We start from the raw sequence: 19,003 nt of genomic DNA on the forward strand, positions 1-19,003 counted from the left end.
GAAGAAACGCATGGCAAATATGTTACTTTGCATAATACATGGTAAATACTTTTGCATAAGAATTTACATACATTTTTATTCCAAAACCGATAATAAAATTTAATGCCTAGAACACGAATAAGATTTTGTAAACAATGTAATCGTCCATGCGTAAATACCCATAACTTTTATTAATTGTTAGGGGGGGTGGCAGTGAGTTGGTTGGAAATCAAAAGAGTCGACTCTTACCAGTGAGACAAACATGTGACCAAATCGCGTCACTTTCCCGCGACTCAGCCTCCATAGGTGTGATGTTTTAATTCTACCCATAATGTGATATATCCTGTTTGGTCAATGCGGCAAATAGATCATTCCCATTCGCGTACATGACATAGGCACTGCACAGTGTATTTTGGTACACGACTATAACTATAATAATTATTACAGCACTACAGCATTGGGAATGATGCACAACAGCGACCCTACTTCCTGGGGATTTTCAAGAAAAACAACTGACAAGTCGTTATTGAGAGCGTTCTGACATACTGTCACTGTATGGTATACCATTTGCTCCACAGCAGACAGGAAAGCCCTTCAGAGGATTATCAACACCTCCCAAATATCAGCTGTTTATTACTCTCCCTGAAAGAACTATTAGGCTCTCACTGCTACAGCAGAGCAAACATCATGAAACACAAAAACCACCCTGGACACCATCTGTTTCACCTTCTACCCTCGTGTAGATGCTTCAGGTCCAGCACATCACGCACAAACAGACTCAGGAACTGTTTTTACATCATTAAAAAACTGAACACCAAGAAACACCATCAGTGAATGCTTAGAACTATCTGCACTACACACACTTGCGTTTATACACTTCACAGACATCTACCTTGTATTTATTTATTCCCAACCACAATCTGTATAAAGACTTTGAATATGCAACTTCATTGTACTCTGTGCAATGGCAATAAAGCTCTCTGTCTATCTATCTATCCATCTATTCATCCTTACATCCATCCATCTCATGTTAACTCAGATCACACCTAGCAGGTATGAAGGTAAAAGTTGATGGGGGAAAAAAGTAATCCAGCTTTATATCTATGACCCATGACATCATGTCTCATTAAAAACCTTGCACATGTAAAACCTTGAAGCAAACGACTGCAGAAGACTATATCAAGTTTAACGTCTGTCAGCCGAAAACAGAAAATTAAAGCTTGTGTGTGCAACTCAACAAACTGGTCAGGTGAAGATGAGGAGGCAAAAATCACCTGGTCCACTTTCCAGTATTCAACTGTCCAGTTTTGGAATATCATGTGATAGCAGAACAGAAGGCACTGAAAAACCTTTACTAAAATAATCAACTCAAATCAACTCAAATCATTTTATTTGTCACATACACATACATACAGAGTACGATATGCAGTGAAATGCTTTGTACGACTGTCCAACATTTAAGCATAATGTACACTACACAGTATTTAGTTAAAGTTTAATCTAATACAAAAAATTCATATAGAAGAAAAATATTCCCTAGACAGCATATTTCAGTTATTTCTATTAGGATATGGTAAGACTTTTTCATATAGGTTTGGACAGTCTTTAGGAACCTTCTGAATTCCCATGGTAGCAGAGCAAAGAATAGTATGTGCGTTTTTACAGGTGAACTGCTTTGCATGTGGCACAACAAAATCGACGCACAACTCAAATGACCTAAGCTTGCCTTAAAAGGTTAAGCTGATGGGAGAGAGAGGAATTGTCTTTGATTTCTTCTGCACTGTACAAGATTTATCACATATGATAATTATAACACTATAAAACTAAGCAAATACAAGTTGTTTGGTTTTAACAGCACACTTCAATATAAATATTTACCTGTAAGTGATCAATGGGACATATGGTTTTCATGATGAAATTGAAATAGCGATGTTGAACATGCATGCCTTCTTATATACATTATAAGCATTAGTATGCATTTTATATTAGAGCCCCCGAAAGTCTTTGAGAATCCTTTTTAGCTGTACTATAACCTATTTTCAGCCTCTCTGTGTATTAGCCTGTAGAGTTGCAATCAACCGAATGCATACAGATAACAGTTTAATGTTTAATGTTATATGGACAGTATAAATTATCTGTCTTTTACTCATCTCTACAAAAAAAAAACTGCTAAATTCACATACTGTAGGACAATTTTATAGTGCTAAAGGTTGTGTGTTAACTATCTGACTTCATAAAAGTGCTGACATGATGTGTCATCTTTTTAACATGTATTTGGTGAATTCGGGTAACTGGTGACAGTAGTTTCTTCACTCCTTCTTTTGGGACCTGCCTGATCCAGGCCGATGCCCTACTTCTGTTTGGAGGTCTAATTGGTGGGGTTGGTCATGAAGTTTGCTCCTGAAGAGCAAACTGTCCTGTTGTTAAACATCTTGCAAATACAACTAAAATATATAAACTTTGTTTTAAAAATTTTTTATCCTTGCATGCCTTTCGTCACTAAAAATAATTTCCATTCTGAAAGCCTAAATCAAGTCCAAATCAATGTACTACAAATCAAAACAAAAACTGCTAGCATTGAAAGTCTGTAGAATGACTGTTTTGGGGTGATTCAAATTATTTGTACTTTGCACTGTCAGTAGATCACATGCTAGGTTACTTTACTGTAAATACCAATCATGGAAAATAAAGTTTTTTAACATTTGTAGCTTTAACCTCATAGATGTTCATTGGCTTACAACTGACCATTGCTCGTTTCGATGTGGTGACTTACACTGCTTTTTAGTTTCACTTGCTTCTCTTTTGAATATGAATAAAAAAGTAACAAATCGTTTTACTTTATTTGGGTTGCAATTGTTGCTTTCGTGAAGTAAATACACAACAGTTTATTTGTTTTTAGTAATTTATTTATTTAAATATTTTTAAGAGGAGTCCCGCGAATGTTTGTTTGCACCCGCACCTGCATTCAGCCATCAAATCTTGTCCAGCGCCGCACTCGACACAGAACTAACCAATGAAATGTTTGTTTTTCAGACCACGCCTCTCATTGGACACGCGCTTCGCAAGTATAAGTCGTTGGGGCGTGGCCAAGCAAGATCAAGTTCAAAGAGGGACCCGTGCACGTTACACTGGAGATTTGAACTGAACAAGATGGCGGAGCGCCGTGGACCGAGAAATCGGGAGTATATGCGGACAAATCACATAAGTGACTGCTTTGTCGAAGGTAACAAAAGACCGGGAGAATATGCGTTGGAGTTTATATGTGTAGTGTTGTACAATATATCTGACTGAGTGGTGAGAGTTTTGTTGAGTAAAGTCGAAAGTTTTGAGTTTAAGAATAAAGTTATGGAGAAAGTTTTAACCAGGTGCACTAAGCAGACTGCTGGAACTGGAACTATCCGTTTGCTCTGCTTTTTCAATTCAGTTTTTTTTGGATGTAGTCTCAAAGTAACTTTACAGAAATTTAATTGGTTATAAAATATGAATTTATATTTGAGTGGCCATAAGTTTATCCTGTTGACACACACCGAAAACCTTCTGCACCCCCTGTCTCATGTGGCGGTCTTGAAAATATCCGTGCTTGTGAATAGAAATGTACTTAAAGGTATATATATATATATATATATATATATATATATATATATATATATATATATATATATATATATATATATATATAACGTGTATTCCTGGAGCATCTTGACTATATTCTGTAATACATCTCTTATTGATTTTTGTGCATTCTGCAAACGCCAGCATGTGGTCTGTACCCTGTGCTGAGGGTCTGCAGTTCTGTTGCAGCTGCTTTACAAACTTTTAGCGCAGTCTCCGGAGGTTTTAACACTGAGGTATAGGTGAATGTAATAACATTGTAAACTTGTTTTTTTGCGGTAATTTGAGTGCGTTGAGAGTTGTGATCGTTTCGTAACTGTCCGAAAATAACAAACGTGATTTGATTCGACCTGCGCAAACTGACACGGCAATATAGACAGTGTGCGCGCGCGCGCAATGATTGGCACATCTAGGTTGTGATTTGTTTCTCTCTTTTTTTCCGCTTTTTATTGATGCTGGATGTGTAATGAATTACAATATTTTGCTTCACTGTAGCAGTGCTAGGAGTGTTTTCTGAAGTTTGCGCAGCTCGGATTGCTCTCACTTGGTGGGGGGAAGCAAGTCGGTCTATTGCCTTGTCCTTGACTTTGACACTAAAACGCGAAAACAAAAATGCGCACACTCTGATTTGAGCTTTGTGTTTTGCTTGTTTTGTGTCTTCCAATAGAAAGACCTGTTTAGATTGAGTGTGAGTGTTGCGGGGTTATGGTGGCTGAACCTCAGGGTTTAGCGCGAGCCGGGAATAGAAAGTGGAGCAGCCGAGCGACACCATAAACATCACAAGAACCCAGTAGTAACCCCTGCGTGACCACGGTCTTTCAGTACACAGCAGCACTACTGCAGCTATTCAGTGATGCAATAAAAGCACTATCTAAAACTTAGTGATAAACGGGAATTGTACTTAAGTGTCTCTACTTTATCGGAGTACTTTTATTTTTGTGTCAGAAATTTTATATTGTTTTGCACAAAACACTACTGCACACCCTTTACACTCTCTGTACACACCATATGTATGTTCTGTATATACTGTATATCTGTATACTTATTCTAGTATCTTTCAGCAGTCACTCTGTCCGTTTATATATGTCTGTCTACCTAAACAATAATCTTTCATGAGACAATGACCGTGAGCCCACAGTTCTTCCGAGAGCCTGTCTCACTCTGCATCGTGATCTGTAGGATATAATATTATATATGGAATATATAGCAAGAATATCTGGGGGAAGAAATATCAGAGCCTATATTGAAATTATGCTGTAACAAATATGTTTATCTTAAACCTAATATTAAGACATTTTATATTTAAAGGATTTTTTTAAGGATGATTTTTACAAAAGGATAAGATTTGTTACTTGGCATTTGGTAATCATTTCTGTTTAGATAGCTCAAGTGCATCTGAACACTTCCTAATATGAAATTGTTTAGCAGATTTTATTTAGATTTTGTGTAAATGCACCCATTTCCATTACAGTATGTGTATTAATTGGTGCTATTAGTCTGTTGGAAAGTGTCTTGCTATTGAGAACCAGCCAAGATGTCCAGCAGTTTGATTAAAAAAAAAAAAAAAAAAAAAAAGCATGAGAACCGGACCATGGGTTTTTGGAGTTGCTTTTACTTTAAAACATTTAGTTTTTTAAAAATGTTGTGGTGTGCTGGCTTCATTCATGTGTGGATGAACATTTTTATCCCCTTCAGACTGTAATGACTTCTTCAGCACTCAGCAGATGCTTATGATCCTCTGGAAGCAAGTAAAGGACTGCACAGTTATTAATATGCACTAGGTCTCATTCGAATTCTGTCTTCTATAAATAGACTCCGTGTTACACGTGTCTTCCTTACATTAGTACCATTAGGTTCAAGCCAGTCTTTATTGTTTATATTATGTTTACTATGTATATAGCGGGAATACTGGTAGGACTGGTGTAATACAGAGTTGCCCTACAACAACATAATGTGCAAACAGAGCCAGTATTAAAGAGAACACAACTATAAGGCTACAAAAAATGATTTCTGTTGTTAACACTGCAGCACTGGTTTTATTTGCGGTTATATTTATGTCAACAAACATTTGTATGTATTGTTTACCCAGATATGACCGGGTCAGGGACGTGCCAATGTGTCGTCCTTCTCATGATTCGAGCAAAGTGCATGAGCTAAACCCTGACACAAACGGAGTTGATCCATGTGCTGTGGAGGACGATCTCAAACCCGAGGAGGAAGAGCTAGTCGCAGAAGGAGCTCGGCCAATACAGATAGTTGTTGCAAATGAGGAGGACCATAAATTTGAATTGGATGCTGCAGCATTGGAGAAGATCCTAATGCAAGATCATATCAAGGACCTTAATGTGGTTGTGCTCTCTGTGGCTGGTGCTTTTCGCAAGGGCAAATCCTTCCTGCTAGACTTCATGCTGCGCTACATGCACAATCAGGTTAGCTAAGCGTGTATGGGTTTGTTTGTTTTTTTTTTTTCTGGCATGTTGTGACCGTTTCCCTGAAGTACAAAACAAGCGTTGCCTGTTAATGTTGTTCCTTATGAAAAGGCAGGTATAAGCATGCCAGGTCTCTTGTTCTTCTCATATTCTGTAGTCATCTGAGTCATGGATGGGAGGAGATGATGAGCCACTAACAGGTTTCTCCTGGAGAGGGGGTTGTGAGAGAGAGACAACAGGAATACAGGCCTGGAGTGAAGTGTTTGTGGTGGAAAAGACTGATGGCAGTAAGGTGTGTTTTTCCTTATTTACTTACTGCTTATATCACAACTTGTTTGTCCTCAATTGGTGTCTAATCCAAACTTCTTACTCTTTAGGTTGCTGTCCTGCTGGTTGACACTCAGGGAGCTTTTGACAGTCAGTCCACTATTAAAGACTGTGCTACGGTTTTTGCACTCAGCACTATGACCAGCTCCATACAGGTGTGGTGTTTATATCTTTTTATTTTTTTTGGAAGGACAGAGAATAGTTAATGTACTTTATGTACTCGGGCGTGTTTGCAAATCCTTATGACTGCTGGGTGTATGTTTACTTGTAAGCTTGCAATATGTTCCTTTTGTTTGTCGTAGGTTTATAATCTTTCACAGAATATTCAAGAGGATGACCTACAGCATCTACAGGTACTACACACACACACACACACACACACACACACACACACACACGTACATGTACATATATATATATATATATATATATATATATATATATATATATATATATATATAAAATAATGTATGAATGTAATTTGGTGACCTCAGATAATCTTTGGCCAGATTTTGGCATTTTCTGCTATACACATAAAAATAAGATTTTCGTGAACTAAAGGAGTTTACCCTTTTTCTGAGTGTGTGCCTTACCTGATAGTATAGTAATATACTACTATAAACAGCTTTGAATAATTGTAAATTTTGGGTTAACCTCAAAAAATAAAAAGGAGAAATTTCAATTAAACATTTCATCATAATTCCACTGAAAGACACCGTGCCCACCTATTTCTCTACCCTGCATATATACCTATCAACTTAAACAATTCTGCCAAGAAAATTTGCAGTGTAAAATTAAAATCAGCACAATTTACATCAGTTTCTTAAATCAATTTTATATATATATATACACACACACACACACACACACACACACACACACACACACACAGTGGAACCCGGTTATGTTCGATGAGCATCGAGATAAACGAAAATCAAAATGGCGGCAATATATTAACGTGCTTGAAATTTCTTTATGTACATGATGTGCGTTAATAAATGAGAATGTGCATGCACGTGTTTTTGAAGGTTTTTTTTTTACACAACAGCGTTGCCGCGATTTGTTTGATGAAGGCATGCTATAAAAATACATACAGTACATGTTTATCTGTCAGGAATCCACCTGCCACGCCCCCTTTGGCCCCCTTCAGCGTGTCAGATGTTTTCTCGGCTGCTTTCTCTGAAGCTCCACTTCAATCGCGCACATATGGTGATCGTTTATCATCATCACCAGCTCCTATTTAAACTTCCCCACACTCACCGTCCGTTATTGTTGGTATATGTTGGTTCACGGTGGTCGTTGTTATCGCGCATGCGTATCCCGGTATGTGCCTTCCCACCGGCACTCTTTCAACGGCTGCGCTTTTCTTCCCAAAGCGCATCGCGGATCCCCCTATGCTTTTGCTGCTCATCCCACGTTCTCCCGTGTGCTGTGCAGCGCCGCGCTTCTACTTTCGCCTCCCGTTCATCGCATAACATTTAACAAAAGGCATATGTGCACTAACTAACAGCAGAGATTCACCAGTATACAATACAACACCTGTAGCATCTGTAAACCTTGATTTTTCCGCCACTTCCGTGAGTTCTTCTGCGGCTGCACCGAGATAACCGACGTTAAATGGCGAATTTCTGGGCAATCTTCCACCTAGTTTTTCTAGCATGGCTGTGAGGATTTACTTAATCAGCCTCAAGAGCATTAGTGAGGTTTGGCACTGATGTAAAACAAGGAGGCCTGGGGTGCAATCAGTATTCCAAGGTGTAAAGTAGGTTTGAGGTCAAGGCTCTGTGCTGGCCGCATGAGTTCAATCACTCTACCCATAGATGATGTGTAAAATTACAAAAATGAACAAGAAGTGGTCTTGACTTCTTGTTCTCCACAAAGACTTCTTATTAACTCAGTACTAGTACTCAGTGATACTGGTATCACCCTACTCCAAATGAGGAAACTTGCTGTTAATGCCTAGGGTGGTTTTGTAATAGTAAGATTCAAATTCTACAGATTTGTAGCAATTACAAAATTATACTTGTTTGCATCAGTAAGCTCTTTGCTTTTGTAAGTGCCCTTCAGAGTTAAATGATGTTTTGACAGCTGTCTCGTGTATGTTATGTCTTTTTAGTGTAATCAGTTCTAGTTTGGGAACCAGAATATATTGTGAAAGTCCAAAATGTGAATTAAATTACCTTCAAATTGTATCTACACTAACATTCAAAAGAAGATGTCTTTTTTTTTTTTTAATAGCTTTTTACAGAATATGGTCGCTTGGCAATGGAGGAGATTTATGAAAGACCATTTCAGGTAATAAACACATTGATTTGTACATTGGGTGGGATACATTTTGTTAAGCAAATGAATAGACTTTCATGCTTATTGTCAGTTTTTTATTTAATGTTTAGAATTGGCTGATTTTAGATTTTGTTTTTCCTCCAGAAACTCCTGTTTCTGATCAGAGATTGGTGTTACCCATATGAGCATTATTATGGACTTGATGGAGGAAATCGGTTCTTGGAACGGCGACTGCAGGTGAGTTCAGGATAGAAAATGAGTTTTGTTGTGCGTTCAGAAGTTATACTGAGTGCATGTGTTTTGTTTATTGGTTAGGTAAAGCAAAACCAGCATGAAGAGCTACAGAACGTAAGGAAGCATATCCACTCATGTTTCTCAAGCATTGACTGTTTCTTGCTGCCTCACCCAGGCCTGAAGGTTGCCACTAACCCCTATTTTGATGGCAGACTTAAAGGTTGGAATAATCTTTGCTTACTTAAAAGAAGAAAGAAAGGGGAAAAAAAAAAAAACATGGCACAATACAAACTCGGAAAACAAAAACAGTGCTTTGTTCTTGCTGTTCTTTTTGCAGATATTGATGGTGATTTTAAAAAAGAGCTGCAAAACCTGGTGCCTTTAATGCTGGCCCCTGAGAACCTCATCGAGAAGGAGATCAATGGTGCCAAGGTGACATGCAGAGACCTACTGGAGTATTTCAAGGTTAGGCTTATATTCTCAATAATGATAGTCAATAATGTAATAAGCATTAATGGCATTAAATTTACTGTTTTAGTAGGGCTGGGACGATTCACAAATCTGGCGATTCAATACTATCCCGATACATTTGTGCCGATTCAATACATATTGCGATTCTGTAGCTATTGCAATTCATTGTTTAAATTGTGATTTTTGTTTGCTTAATAAAGATTAGACAATGGCAAATATTTGATCATACCCTTAAAGAGACTGTATACGAGTTATATTAACAAAAACAATGCATCACATCTTTCTGAATTTTTATTTCAGGAGCATACACATACATAGTGCATAAAGAACCTTGAACCATAAAACTTTCAAGTACCAAAAACTTGAATAACGCAACCTCGTCATAGATTTTAGGCACGACTGTGTATGCGAAAAGCTTCCTTGATTGAATAACGTACCTCGGCTCCAAAGTATAGATCATATTTCGAAAACCTGCATTTTACACAAGCTATTAGGTCGAATGTCTTTGCAGATAAAAAGAGCAATCGACTCTGTAATGCGTTTTGCCTTCTCTGAAGTGCATGGTCATTTACTCAATGTCATGAGATGCTGCAGGTTGTTTGTTTCTACACTTGTGATTTAAAACGTGAAGGTGCAGAAACAATTCTCAGAGGTTTGCGCCCCTACCTCTGCCATGGTTTTGCTTTCTCGCGTGAATCGTGTTTGGTTTTTTTTTACTTTTTTTTTTTCTCCCCACCCTTAGTACTAAGTCAGGAAATCAATTTATACTTTGAAAGTTTCTGACATTTTGCCTCAGACCCAAAAAAGATTACAGGGTGGTGGGTTGGTTATTTGAAATTGCTCCAGTGTTGGAATCGGAATGTGAATGTGTCTGCATGGTGCCATGGATTGACGGCTTTGTGCACACTGTTGATGGGGATCTGCTGCTCTTCACAAAGAAAAAATAAATAGTTACTGAAAATGAATTGGTTGATGTTTATAAATGTATAACATTGTTCAATAATACATTAAGATTTTGAAATGTTTATTTTGAGGGTCAACACAGTCGCAATCTTATCAATGAATTATACAGTTATGCCCCCCACCTGAAAGGCTTTGCAAAGTTTTAGAGTGTTGTTTCTGAATAATATGCATCTGAAATTGTCACTTGGGTGAGAGATGAATATTTTGTGACTTTCTACACCTGCACCATTTTAAGATCGTTCTGACTGGTAGCATCACTTACTGGTTTGGGAACAGCACCATGCAGGAAAGGCGAGCCCTCCAGAGTGGACTAGGGCCAGGAAGATTGTGAAGGACCTCAGCCATCCCAAACCCCCTGTTTAGGGAAGCACTTCTGCTCCTTGAAAGCAAACACTGAGAGAATAAGGAGGAGCTTCTACCCCCAGGCCATTCAGAGTTTAAACCAGGAAACAGCTAGCATCTTGGACTGGGATCACTTTCTGTCCTACTTTCCTTTGCTGCACAATCTTTAGCATTATTTGCACTGAAATGTCACTAACTTTGGACTGGCAAAGCAGTGTCACTTTATTTTCATACCAACACATGGACACAATATTGACAATCTGTACTAATGTCAATATCTGACATCCATCCTGTGTGTGTGTGTGTGTGTGTGTGTGTGTGTGTTATTCTTTTTTTCCCCTTATTTTATAGTTGGACTATACTTTTAATATATTTTATTTTTTGTTAATTTATTCTTTTAGTTTTTATGTTGTCCTACTTGTTTTTAATGTTTACATGTTGGAAAGTTGTAAAAGTTTTGAAAAGGAAATCTTTTTTACAGTCAAACTAAATATCTGATCTGCTTTGCTTTATTTTAGGCATACATCAAAATCTACCAAGGTGATGAGCTCCCTCATCCAAAGTCCATGTTGCAGGTATGCTGCTTATGTGTTACAGTTCTGCTGTAATTAGATTATGAGTAATGACAACCCACTTCATAAATCTGAATGGGCAGTATATTGTGCTTAATATGGTGGCTGTTAACCAAAGTTCTTCCTTGTCTAATACATTTTTTTTATCAGAAAATGCCAGATTCTCAGAGTGGCTTAGGTATAAAGTGCTTTGCTCAATTTGTAATGGAGTATGATAGTGTTATTTTGGCCAAAGGTCACATCATTTTACATTATTGTAGAATGTCAATAGCCATTTCGAATCCATTCTTGTCTATTTCTGGTATGTGTGTCACTCCCTGTTCAGGTGGTTGGGAACTGGGTCTTGTATGACTGAAAATAACTGCCTTGGAGTGTTGCCATTATGGTTACCTTTTGGCCAAAAAGGACTTTATCTGTAGTCTGACTGTTTTAATTTTTTTTTTTTTTGTACCCTTTTATTTATTTTGGTTTTAACTTCTAGGCAACTGCTGAAGCTAACAACTTGACAGCTGTGGCTGGGGCTAAGGACACTTACAGCCGGACCATGCAGCAGGTCAATTCTGAATATGCTTTTGATCTACGGCTATGGTTGAACTGTGTATAAGATGTTTACTCTGACATTCTAAGTAACTTTTATACAAGTAGTGCTAAGGAGGATCGTGACTTGATTTCTTCCTGTGCTGTGAGGAGGTCACCTAGATAACTCAGAATAGTGTGAGGACATTGCACTAAAATAGAATGTTTCAATGTGGCCTAGATAACTTAATCTTAAACACTGAACATCACTGACTGTTCCTTATCTGCGATGGCTCATCTGTGTGTGTTAATTGGTAATGTGGTACTTAAGGCTTCTTTCCTGCTCCTCTTCCCCATCTGTAGGTATGTGGTGGAGATAAACCATACATTGCACCAGTTGACCTCCAGCGCTATCATGATGAGCTGAAGCAAACCTCTGTCAAGCAGTTTTGTGCTGTTAAGAAAATGGGAGGTGTTGAGTTTAGCAAACGGTACCAGGAACAGCTGGAGTCTGAGCTTGATGAAGTTTATGCAAATTTCATCAAGCACAATGAAAGCAAGAACATTTTCTATGCAGCAAGAACGCCTGCAACATTGTTTGCTGTCATGTTCGTCGCCTACATAGTCTCCACAGTAACAGGGTTCCTCGGCATATCGATGATCGCGGTCCTGGCCAACCTTGTGATGGGGGTGTCCTTGATGTCACTGTGTGCATGGGCGTATGTGAGATATTCAGGCGAATATCGAGAAGTGGGTGTGGCCATAGACCTTACAGCAGAAGCCTTGTGGGAGCAGGTGGGTGGAGCACTATCCCTATTGATTAACTTAAGCCAATACAATCTTTTGACGGTGTATTTTTGTATTTGGTAAAAAATTTTTGCCTACATTTGTTTAAATTTTTTATGAATAATTGAAATTGCTTGCAGTGCATGTCGGTGCCCCCTTTTTTTTTTTTTTTTTTTTTTAACATCAGGGTTCATGTGATCAGGCTGAAAAACTCTATTATAGATAGATGGATAGTTAGTATGCATCTTAGATACATACATACATACCAACTACTGATGGAACAGATACTTTGTGAACATGGTCCCAGCCAGGAAAGTACTCAGATCATGTTCACAAAGTATCTGTTTAAACAGTAGGTCAAGGAGTCCTGACTTATTTTAGCATCACTGCTGAAAGAAGCTGCACTCCTCATGCCTCCTCTGAGTTTTAGCTTTACTTGTTGTATACACCTTTGCCATACCACATCATTCTGTCATTTTGTCATACGTTCATCATTCCATCCAAACAAGATCTACTGCTAGTTGGAATAAAGTTACACTGGATAGGGTTGTACAGGGTAGACTAGTGACCTAGATGTGGAATGATGACCGCATGGTATAATCGCACCAGGAAAAGTCATATTGTTTCACTCATATTGTAATGCTTTTATTAAACACTTATTTAATACCATGTCATGCTTCTCCCATTAAGCATACTATTTTGGAGCTATCCATGTATTTGTACCAGATTCTCAATAACATGATGTCTAAAGTGTGATTTGGTTCATATTTGTAGGATTGTATGGAACTGTCATCAGCAGAAGATGAACTAAGTTTTGGAAGTGATTAAACAGTATTGAGAATTGAAATTCATGGAAATTGATGCCTATTTAAGGTTTTTGCTATTGTATCTATCAGAAGGAAATTCTTGTTTGGGTAATATTCAAGTAATATAGTATGTGGTTAGATAAGGATTTGTATGGACTTGTTCTTAACCGATTAAATTTAGCTTTGGTCTATGCAAAGGCATGCAAAACGCAAAGTAAAAACAAAGTCTCCTGGATTAAAAATCGTTTTTCCACAATCTTTATTTTCTACATATATTTTTATATTAATGGCTCACTGGAGATGACGTTCCCTTTTGTTTTCTCTCACAGGTTTTCTTCATTTGTGTACTCAGTATTTTTCTTTGTGCTTTTTCTTCTGTTGTTGTCTTCATCTTTAATTCTCTTCAGGTGCTGAAGCCACTGACTGAGCAGTACATGGAGGAAAATATCCGCCAGACTGTAGTTAACTCTATAAGAGCCAGTCTGACTGAACAAGTGACTCAAACTTCCAAGTTAAAAACTAACTGACCGTTCGCCATGCCCCATGTCTCTCCTGTCCAGAGTGTACAGAATTTTTTTTTTTTTTTTTTTTTGCACAGTTTTATTGTGGACACTTTTACCCTTAGGCTGAAGAATTAAAACCAAAGTTTACAACCCAGACTAGGCATGATGTGCACACTTGGTGACACAGCTGCAGTCACTCGCTAAAATGTAACAGAACACGTGCAAAGCTCTGTCGGTTTTTAAAAGTCATAGAAATTTGATCAGGAAAAAAATATTGCGTCCATTTGACCACTTTCAATTATTGCCTTTTGTTCTTTTAAATTTATTCATTCATTTGTATGTGTTTGGATTTAATTTTGTCCTATTTGAATGTTGCTGACTTCAGGAACACTGCAGTAATGCAATGTGTGCTCACTACCAGAATCCTTCAGTAAATGCACTACTGCAGAGTGTAAAGCCATGCTGAACTGTTTAAACTCAAACACTTGAAATTGTATCATAAACCCCAGCATGTACATGAATGTATAAATATAATTTTGTATTCTATTTCTAGTAAATTGGTCAGGTGGGATAGTTCATAATGGACTAATTAGAGATTGTTCTATACTGAATGTGAATCTGCTTACTTAGTGCTACAGTACTACAACCCTACATAAGGAATGTGGGTTGACTTGCTTTGTCTGCCTTTTAAGGATGTTGTAATTTATTTTTTAAGTGATTAAAAATATTTAAATAATTTTCCTGTTGTTTTGTTCGGATTATCCACTGGGTCATGCTTAGCTTTTCAGTCATGTGTTCCTGTACTGCCAGCATGTTTGAGTGTGCAAAAATTGTCTGCAGCCGTTTCGGTTAAATAGGCTTGGTACGGACTAGAAGACCGTTGATGAATGAACAATAATCCTTTTTGCTTCTTTATTGCACAGCTATGGCCATGTTTCAAGTTTCTATGGTGACAGACATTTTAAACAGTTTGAACAATAGGGTTCGAGTGGCTCCATAGCCTGTTTTTACAGTCTGGTTTCAACCACAGGAGCAACTGCAAGACTGATAAGGTAAGAGCTGGAAAGAAAAATGCCCTTTTGCCTCTTTCTTTTCCTAAATTTGCATTAGTGCATTTAAGATGGCTTAGGTAAAGCACCAAGAACCAAGCATTTAAGTAAGGGACTCTTAAAAAGCTTGTATTTTGTTTTCATTAGAAAGCAATTAATAGAATCTTTGTAAAGTAAGTTACAAACACAAGTAACTAAATCCAGTAGTGAATGAAACGTACTAATAACCTCTTCACTTTTGTGTGTAAGGATTTTCAAATGTTCCTGAAACTATGGCTGCAAGTTCTAAAGCAACTGATTTCTCACACAGTGATTCTCTTCAAAGACAGGTGGACTTTGAGGGAATGATTTCAGAAGGCTTGGTAAAGATCCCACATGGACTAATACAAGCTAAATCTAGAGATCAAGATTTCCCTGGTGAAGACTCAAATTATGAAATTATTAATCATTTTTCTAAGTTCTCTAAAGGATCTTGGGCTTATCTAAAGAACCACAGGAGTATGTATAATGATTTAGACAAGCAAACAATGGGATTGATGCAAGATGTCTTATCCAGAAGAGAAATGAGATATAATGATAGTGGAATCTATACCTTAGGGCTTAAGGTCTTGACAGCAATATCAACACATGCAAATACTGAACATTTAGACTTGGAAAACTTGGACCGGAGTGCTGGAAGAATCTCCTATTCACCACAGAGCTGTGCAAATCCTTCAGATGTAAAAAATGCAGTGTCGGTTTCTTCAAGTGACAAGGGATGCAACATTAAAGGGACACCACCTGAATTTATTGGAGTTTTGAAAGAAAAGCTCCAACAAAAAGACATGGAAAATCAACAGATTGGTCGATTACTCCTCTTAAAACACCATGAGCTGATTGAAATTTCAAAGCTAAGGGAAGTGGAGGCTCAGCTAATGAAGGAAAAGCTGAAATGTGAAGAACGGAAGCATTTTGAGATTACCAAGACATGTAACCACATTGTAGAGGAGTTGAGAGAGCAACTTAACATGGCCAAAAGCAAAAATGAACACTTTGTTGGGCAGCTCAGGGCAATTCTGGAGAAATATGAACGACTTAAATGTCATGCTGATGGCTTTAAGAAACATCTCGCAGAAGAACGTACATGGAGAAAGAGTCTTCAAAAAGCATTAAAGAAGACGCAACAGATGACTGACGAGTTATTAATGAATAAGACTCTCTTGGAGGAACAGAGGGATGCTGCAAAGCAAGAGTACTCTAAAGTCATGAAGAACATGAAGACAATGGAGGAACAACACAACAAACTTGTAAAGGCTGTACAGAGACTTGAAAGTGAGAGATCATCTATGAGAGGTGAGTCTAAGAAGCTTAAAAGTCAGTTAAGTAATAATCAGGAAGAGAACCAGAGGCTTAGTCAAGCACTTTATTCTGAAGAGCTGGAAAAGAAACAAGCTGAAGAAAGGGTACAGGAATCTCAAAAGCTGGTAAAACAATTGTATGAGAAACTTAATGACTGTAAAATGCAAAAAACAACCGCTGAGGAACAGCTGGCCACAATGAAAAATGAATTAAAATTAATTCATGACCAGTATAAAGGGAAGACACTTCAGCTACAGGAGCAACACAAGTCCTATAAAGAACAGTTAGAAGCTAAAGGAACAGAGTGTGAGGCTTTAAGTGAAGTCGTCTCCAAGTTGGAAAAAGACAAGCATGTAATTCAAGAGGAGCTGCAGTGCCTGCAAAAAGAAAAGGCAAAGTCTGAGTTTGAGAACAAAAGAATGAGAGAGGCTGTGAGTCTGTTCGAGCATGAGAGAAAGCTGCTTCTGGATGAAATGGGAGACTTGAGAAAGGATTACTTTAGTCTCAGTGATCGCATCACACAGAGACTTGAACAAATGGAAGAGACCGATGTACCCATGTGCATCACAGACATTTCATCCAGTCATCAAATCGAAGCATCCAAGACAAATAACACAGCTTGGCAAATCACACCAAATATGGACAGTGAGTATGATGAAAAGTAATTGAAAATTATTTAATTAGCAGGGCATTAAAGCAAATTAAAATACTTTTTTTTCCCCCCAGTGATCGAGCACATAAGGAGGAAATTGGAGGAAGAAGAAAACATCCAGCAAAAGTGGTGTTCCAGAAACACCTAGTCTTTCATTGTTTTTTGCAAGACACGTGCATGTTTGTTTTGTTAATATGCAACAAAATAGGTAATTTGAAGGCATACATTTTTTTTTTTTTTTTTTGCTGCATGTTTGTCACACTTTAATGTTTCAGTTCAAGGCAAGAGGCTTTTATTGTCATTTCTACTATACACAGTAAAAACAAGACAACGTTCCCCGGAACCCTCGTGCTACACTAAACAACAACATCGAGCTACGACACAACACAAGCTACATAAAGTGCATTGAGTGCAACCTAGTGCAAACAGTGCAGACAGACAACACAAGACAAGACACAAAACCCAACATATCATCAAACTAATTTACATATTAGTAAAAGATAACACAAGTGAACACATCATGCAGTTTTTAAATGAAGGTTTTTATTATTGAGGGAAAACACAATCTAAAACTACATCGCCCTGTGTGAAATTGTTTGCCCCCGGTTAAAACTGGTTTATCACACCCGAGTTCAATTTCTCCAGCCACCAAAATTCCTCCACAGCGCTGTAACAACCGACTCACTGCAAGTTATCGCAAACGCCTGATTGCAGTTTTGCTGCTAAGGGCGGCCCAACCAGTTATTAGGTTTGGGGGCAAACACTTTTTCACACAGGGCCAAAATGCATTTTGTTTTCCCTCAATAATAAAAACCTTTATTTAAAAACTGCATGTTGTTTACTTATCTTTTACTAATATTTAAATTCAGGAATCATTGTACATGTACAGAAAACTTTTTCATTAAAAAATCCTCCCTTAGCATAAATAACACTACAGCCAACTGTTACTGATCTCTAAATAACACCTACAGACCTCGGATGTATAGAGACGTTGGTTCCACTGCGAGCCAAGAATGTCACATATGGACTCATCTGTCCACAGAACTTTTTTCCAGTCATTCATTTTCCAATTATTGTGTGCTTCTGGTTTTTACATAGTTTGTTGCATATAACCAAAAGGAACATACATGTTTCAAAACTTTGACAGGCACTGTATATTTCCCTTTTTCACATTAAATATTCCTTTGATTCAGAGATTACATTTGAGACTAATCAGTTTAACAAAGTTTTACCATTCTTTAAGCATGTGCAAACTTTTCCCCTAAACTGTAAATGTAGATAAAAACTTGTTAAAACCTTTTCCCGTGTGTTCATTTATTAGGAACACCTGTACACCTACAAATTCATCAATCATGTGGCAAAAAGTGTTTTTCAAAAGTTTTATATAGGATTGTTCTTTATAAGTGTAAAATTGTCCCTAATGAGTGAGCCGGTGGTGAGGGAAAACTCCGAGATGGCAAAAGAAAGAAACCTTGAGAGGAACCAGACTGAAGAGGGAACCCATCCTCATCTGGGTGGCACAGAATGTCCATTTATTACAGAGAAACGATGTTGAAGTGTGCAGTGATGGTGATCAGATGCAAACTGTAGTCCTGAGTCAGTGTAGCAGACTGTTGACATTAACTACAATCCGAATCCATTTTGTTGAAATGAAATTTATTAATAAAAATATCATTATTAATTATAAAATGAAGCAAAAGTGTTAATACAGCACAGTACTGTATACATAAAATAGCATTTTTGGGGTGGTGTCAGTTTTATTTATACATATGTGTGTGTATATATATATATATATATATATATATATATATATATATATATATATACACAAAGTATTTCACAAAAGTAAGTACACCACTCAAATTTCAGCAACCATTTTAGTATATCTTTTTAGGGGACGATACTATAGAATTAAAACATTGATGGCACACACATACTTGTGTGTGTGTCATCAATGTGCAGGTTGTATAGCAGTACGGATTTACTGTCCTCTGAAAATAGTTCCTCGTCTAAATAGCTGGCAACCAAAGTGAGTACACCTCAAGTGATACCAGCTTTATGTCATGTAATCATGCATCCTATTCCTATATCAAGTCACATGTCCTATTCATCATGTTTTTATCTGCTTGACAGGACCTTAC

General features: G+C 37.5%; 2 protein-coding genes and 1 long non-coding RNA gene across 4 annotated transcripts; all 3 read left to right on the forward strand.

Annotated features, from left to right (window-relative positions):
* Positions 1–253: 253 nt before the first annotated feature.
* Positions 254–986, forward strand: LOC124376096. Its single transcript, XR_006923774.1, has 2 exons — positions 254–285; positions 427–986. It is a non-coding gene; the product is annotated as an uncharacterized LOC124376096 (long non-coding RNA).
* A 2,092-nt stretch (positions 987–3,078) lies between these two features.
* Positions 3,079–14,559, forward strand: atl2 (atlastin GTPase 2). Its single transcript, XM_046877606.1, is given in 14 exon segments — positions 3,079–3,202; positions 5,681–5,689; positions 5,692–6,020; positions 6,178–6,312; positions 6,398–6,502; positions 6,650–6,700; positions 8,586–8,642; positions 8,775–8,867; positions 8,946–9,084; positions 9,202–9,329; positions 11,159–11,215; positions 11,694–11,765; positions 12,092–12,523; positions 13,728–14,559. Coding segments are annotated over 14 exon segments (1,800 nt in total). The 5' UTR covers positions 3,079–3,129; the 3' UTR covers positions 13,848–14,559.
* Positions 14,560–14,639: 80 nt separating this feature from the next.
* Positions 14,640–17,149, forward strand: si:ch211-250c4.5 (intracellular protein transport protein USO1). Of its 2 annotated transcripts, none has more exons than XM_046877617.1 (3): positions 14,640–14,875; positions 15,122–16,855; positions 16,937–17,149. In XM_046877617.1, the coding sequence occupies exons 2-3, from the start codon at positions 15,145–15,147 to the stop codon at positions 17,008–17,010; spliced, it is 1,785 nt and encodes a 594-aa protein (XP_046733573.1). In that variant the 5' UTR covers positions 14,640–14,875; positions 15,122–15,144; the 3' UTR covers positions 17,011–17,149. The 2 variants fall into 2 exon arrangements, with proteins under 2 accessions (XP_046733573.1, XP_046733582.1); XM_046877626.1 differs by having other exon boundaries at positions 14,645–14,875; positions 15,198–16,855.
* Positions 17,150–19,003: the final 1,854 nt, after the last annotated feature.

Source organism: Silurus meridionalis, chromosome 2 (genome assembly GCF_014805685.1).
Source record: "Silurus meridionalis isolate SWU-2019-XX chromosome 2, ASM1480568v1, whole genome shotgun sequence".
NCBI classification, from domain to species: Eukaryota; Metazoa; Chordata; class Actinopteri; order Siluriformes; family Siluridae; genus Silurus; species Silurus meridionalis.

Excerpts from the sequence above, each read along its gene's own strand:
- si:ch211-250c4.5 (XM_046877617.1), top strand. The coding sequence starts at position 15,145 with ATGGCTGCAAGTTCTAAAGCAACTGATTTCTCACACAGTGATTCTCTT. Across the intron at positions 16,856-16,936 it reads AATCACACCAAATATGGACA|TGATCGAGCACATAAGGAGG; the intron begins GTGAGTATGATG and ends TTTTCCCCCCAG.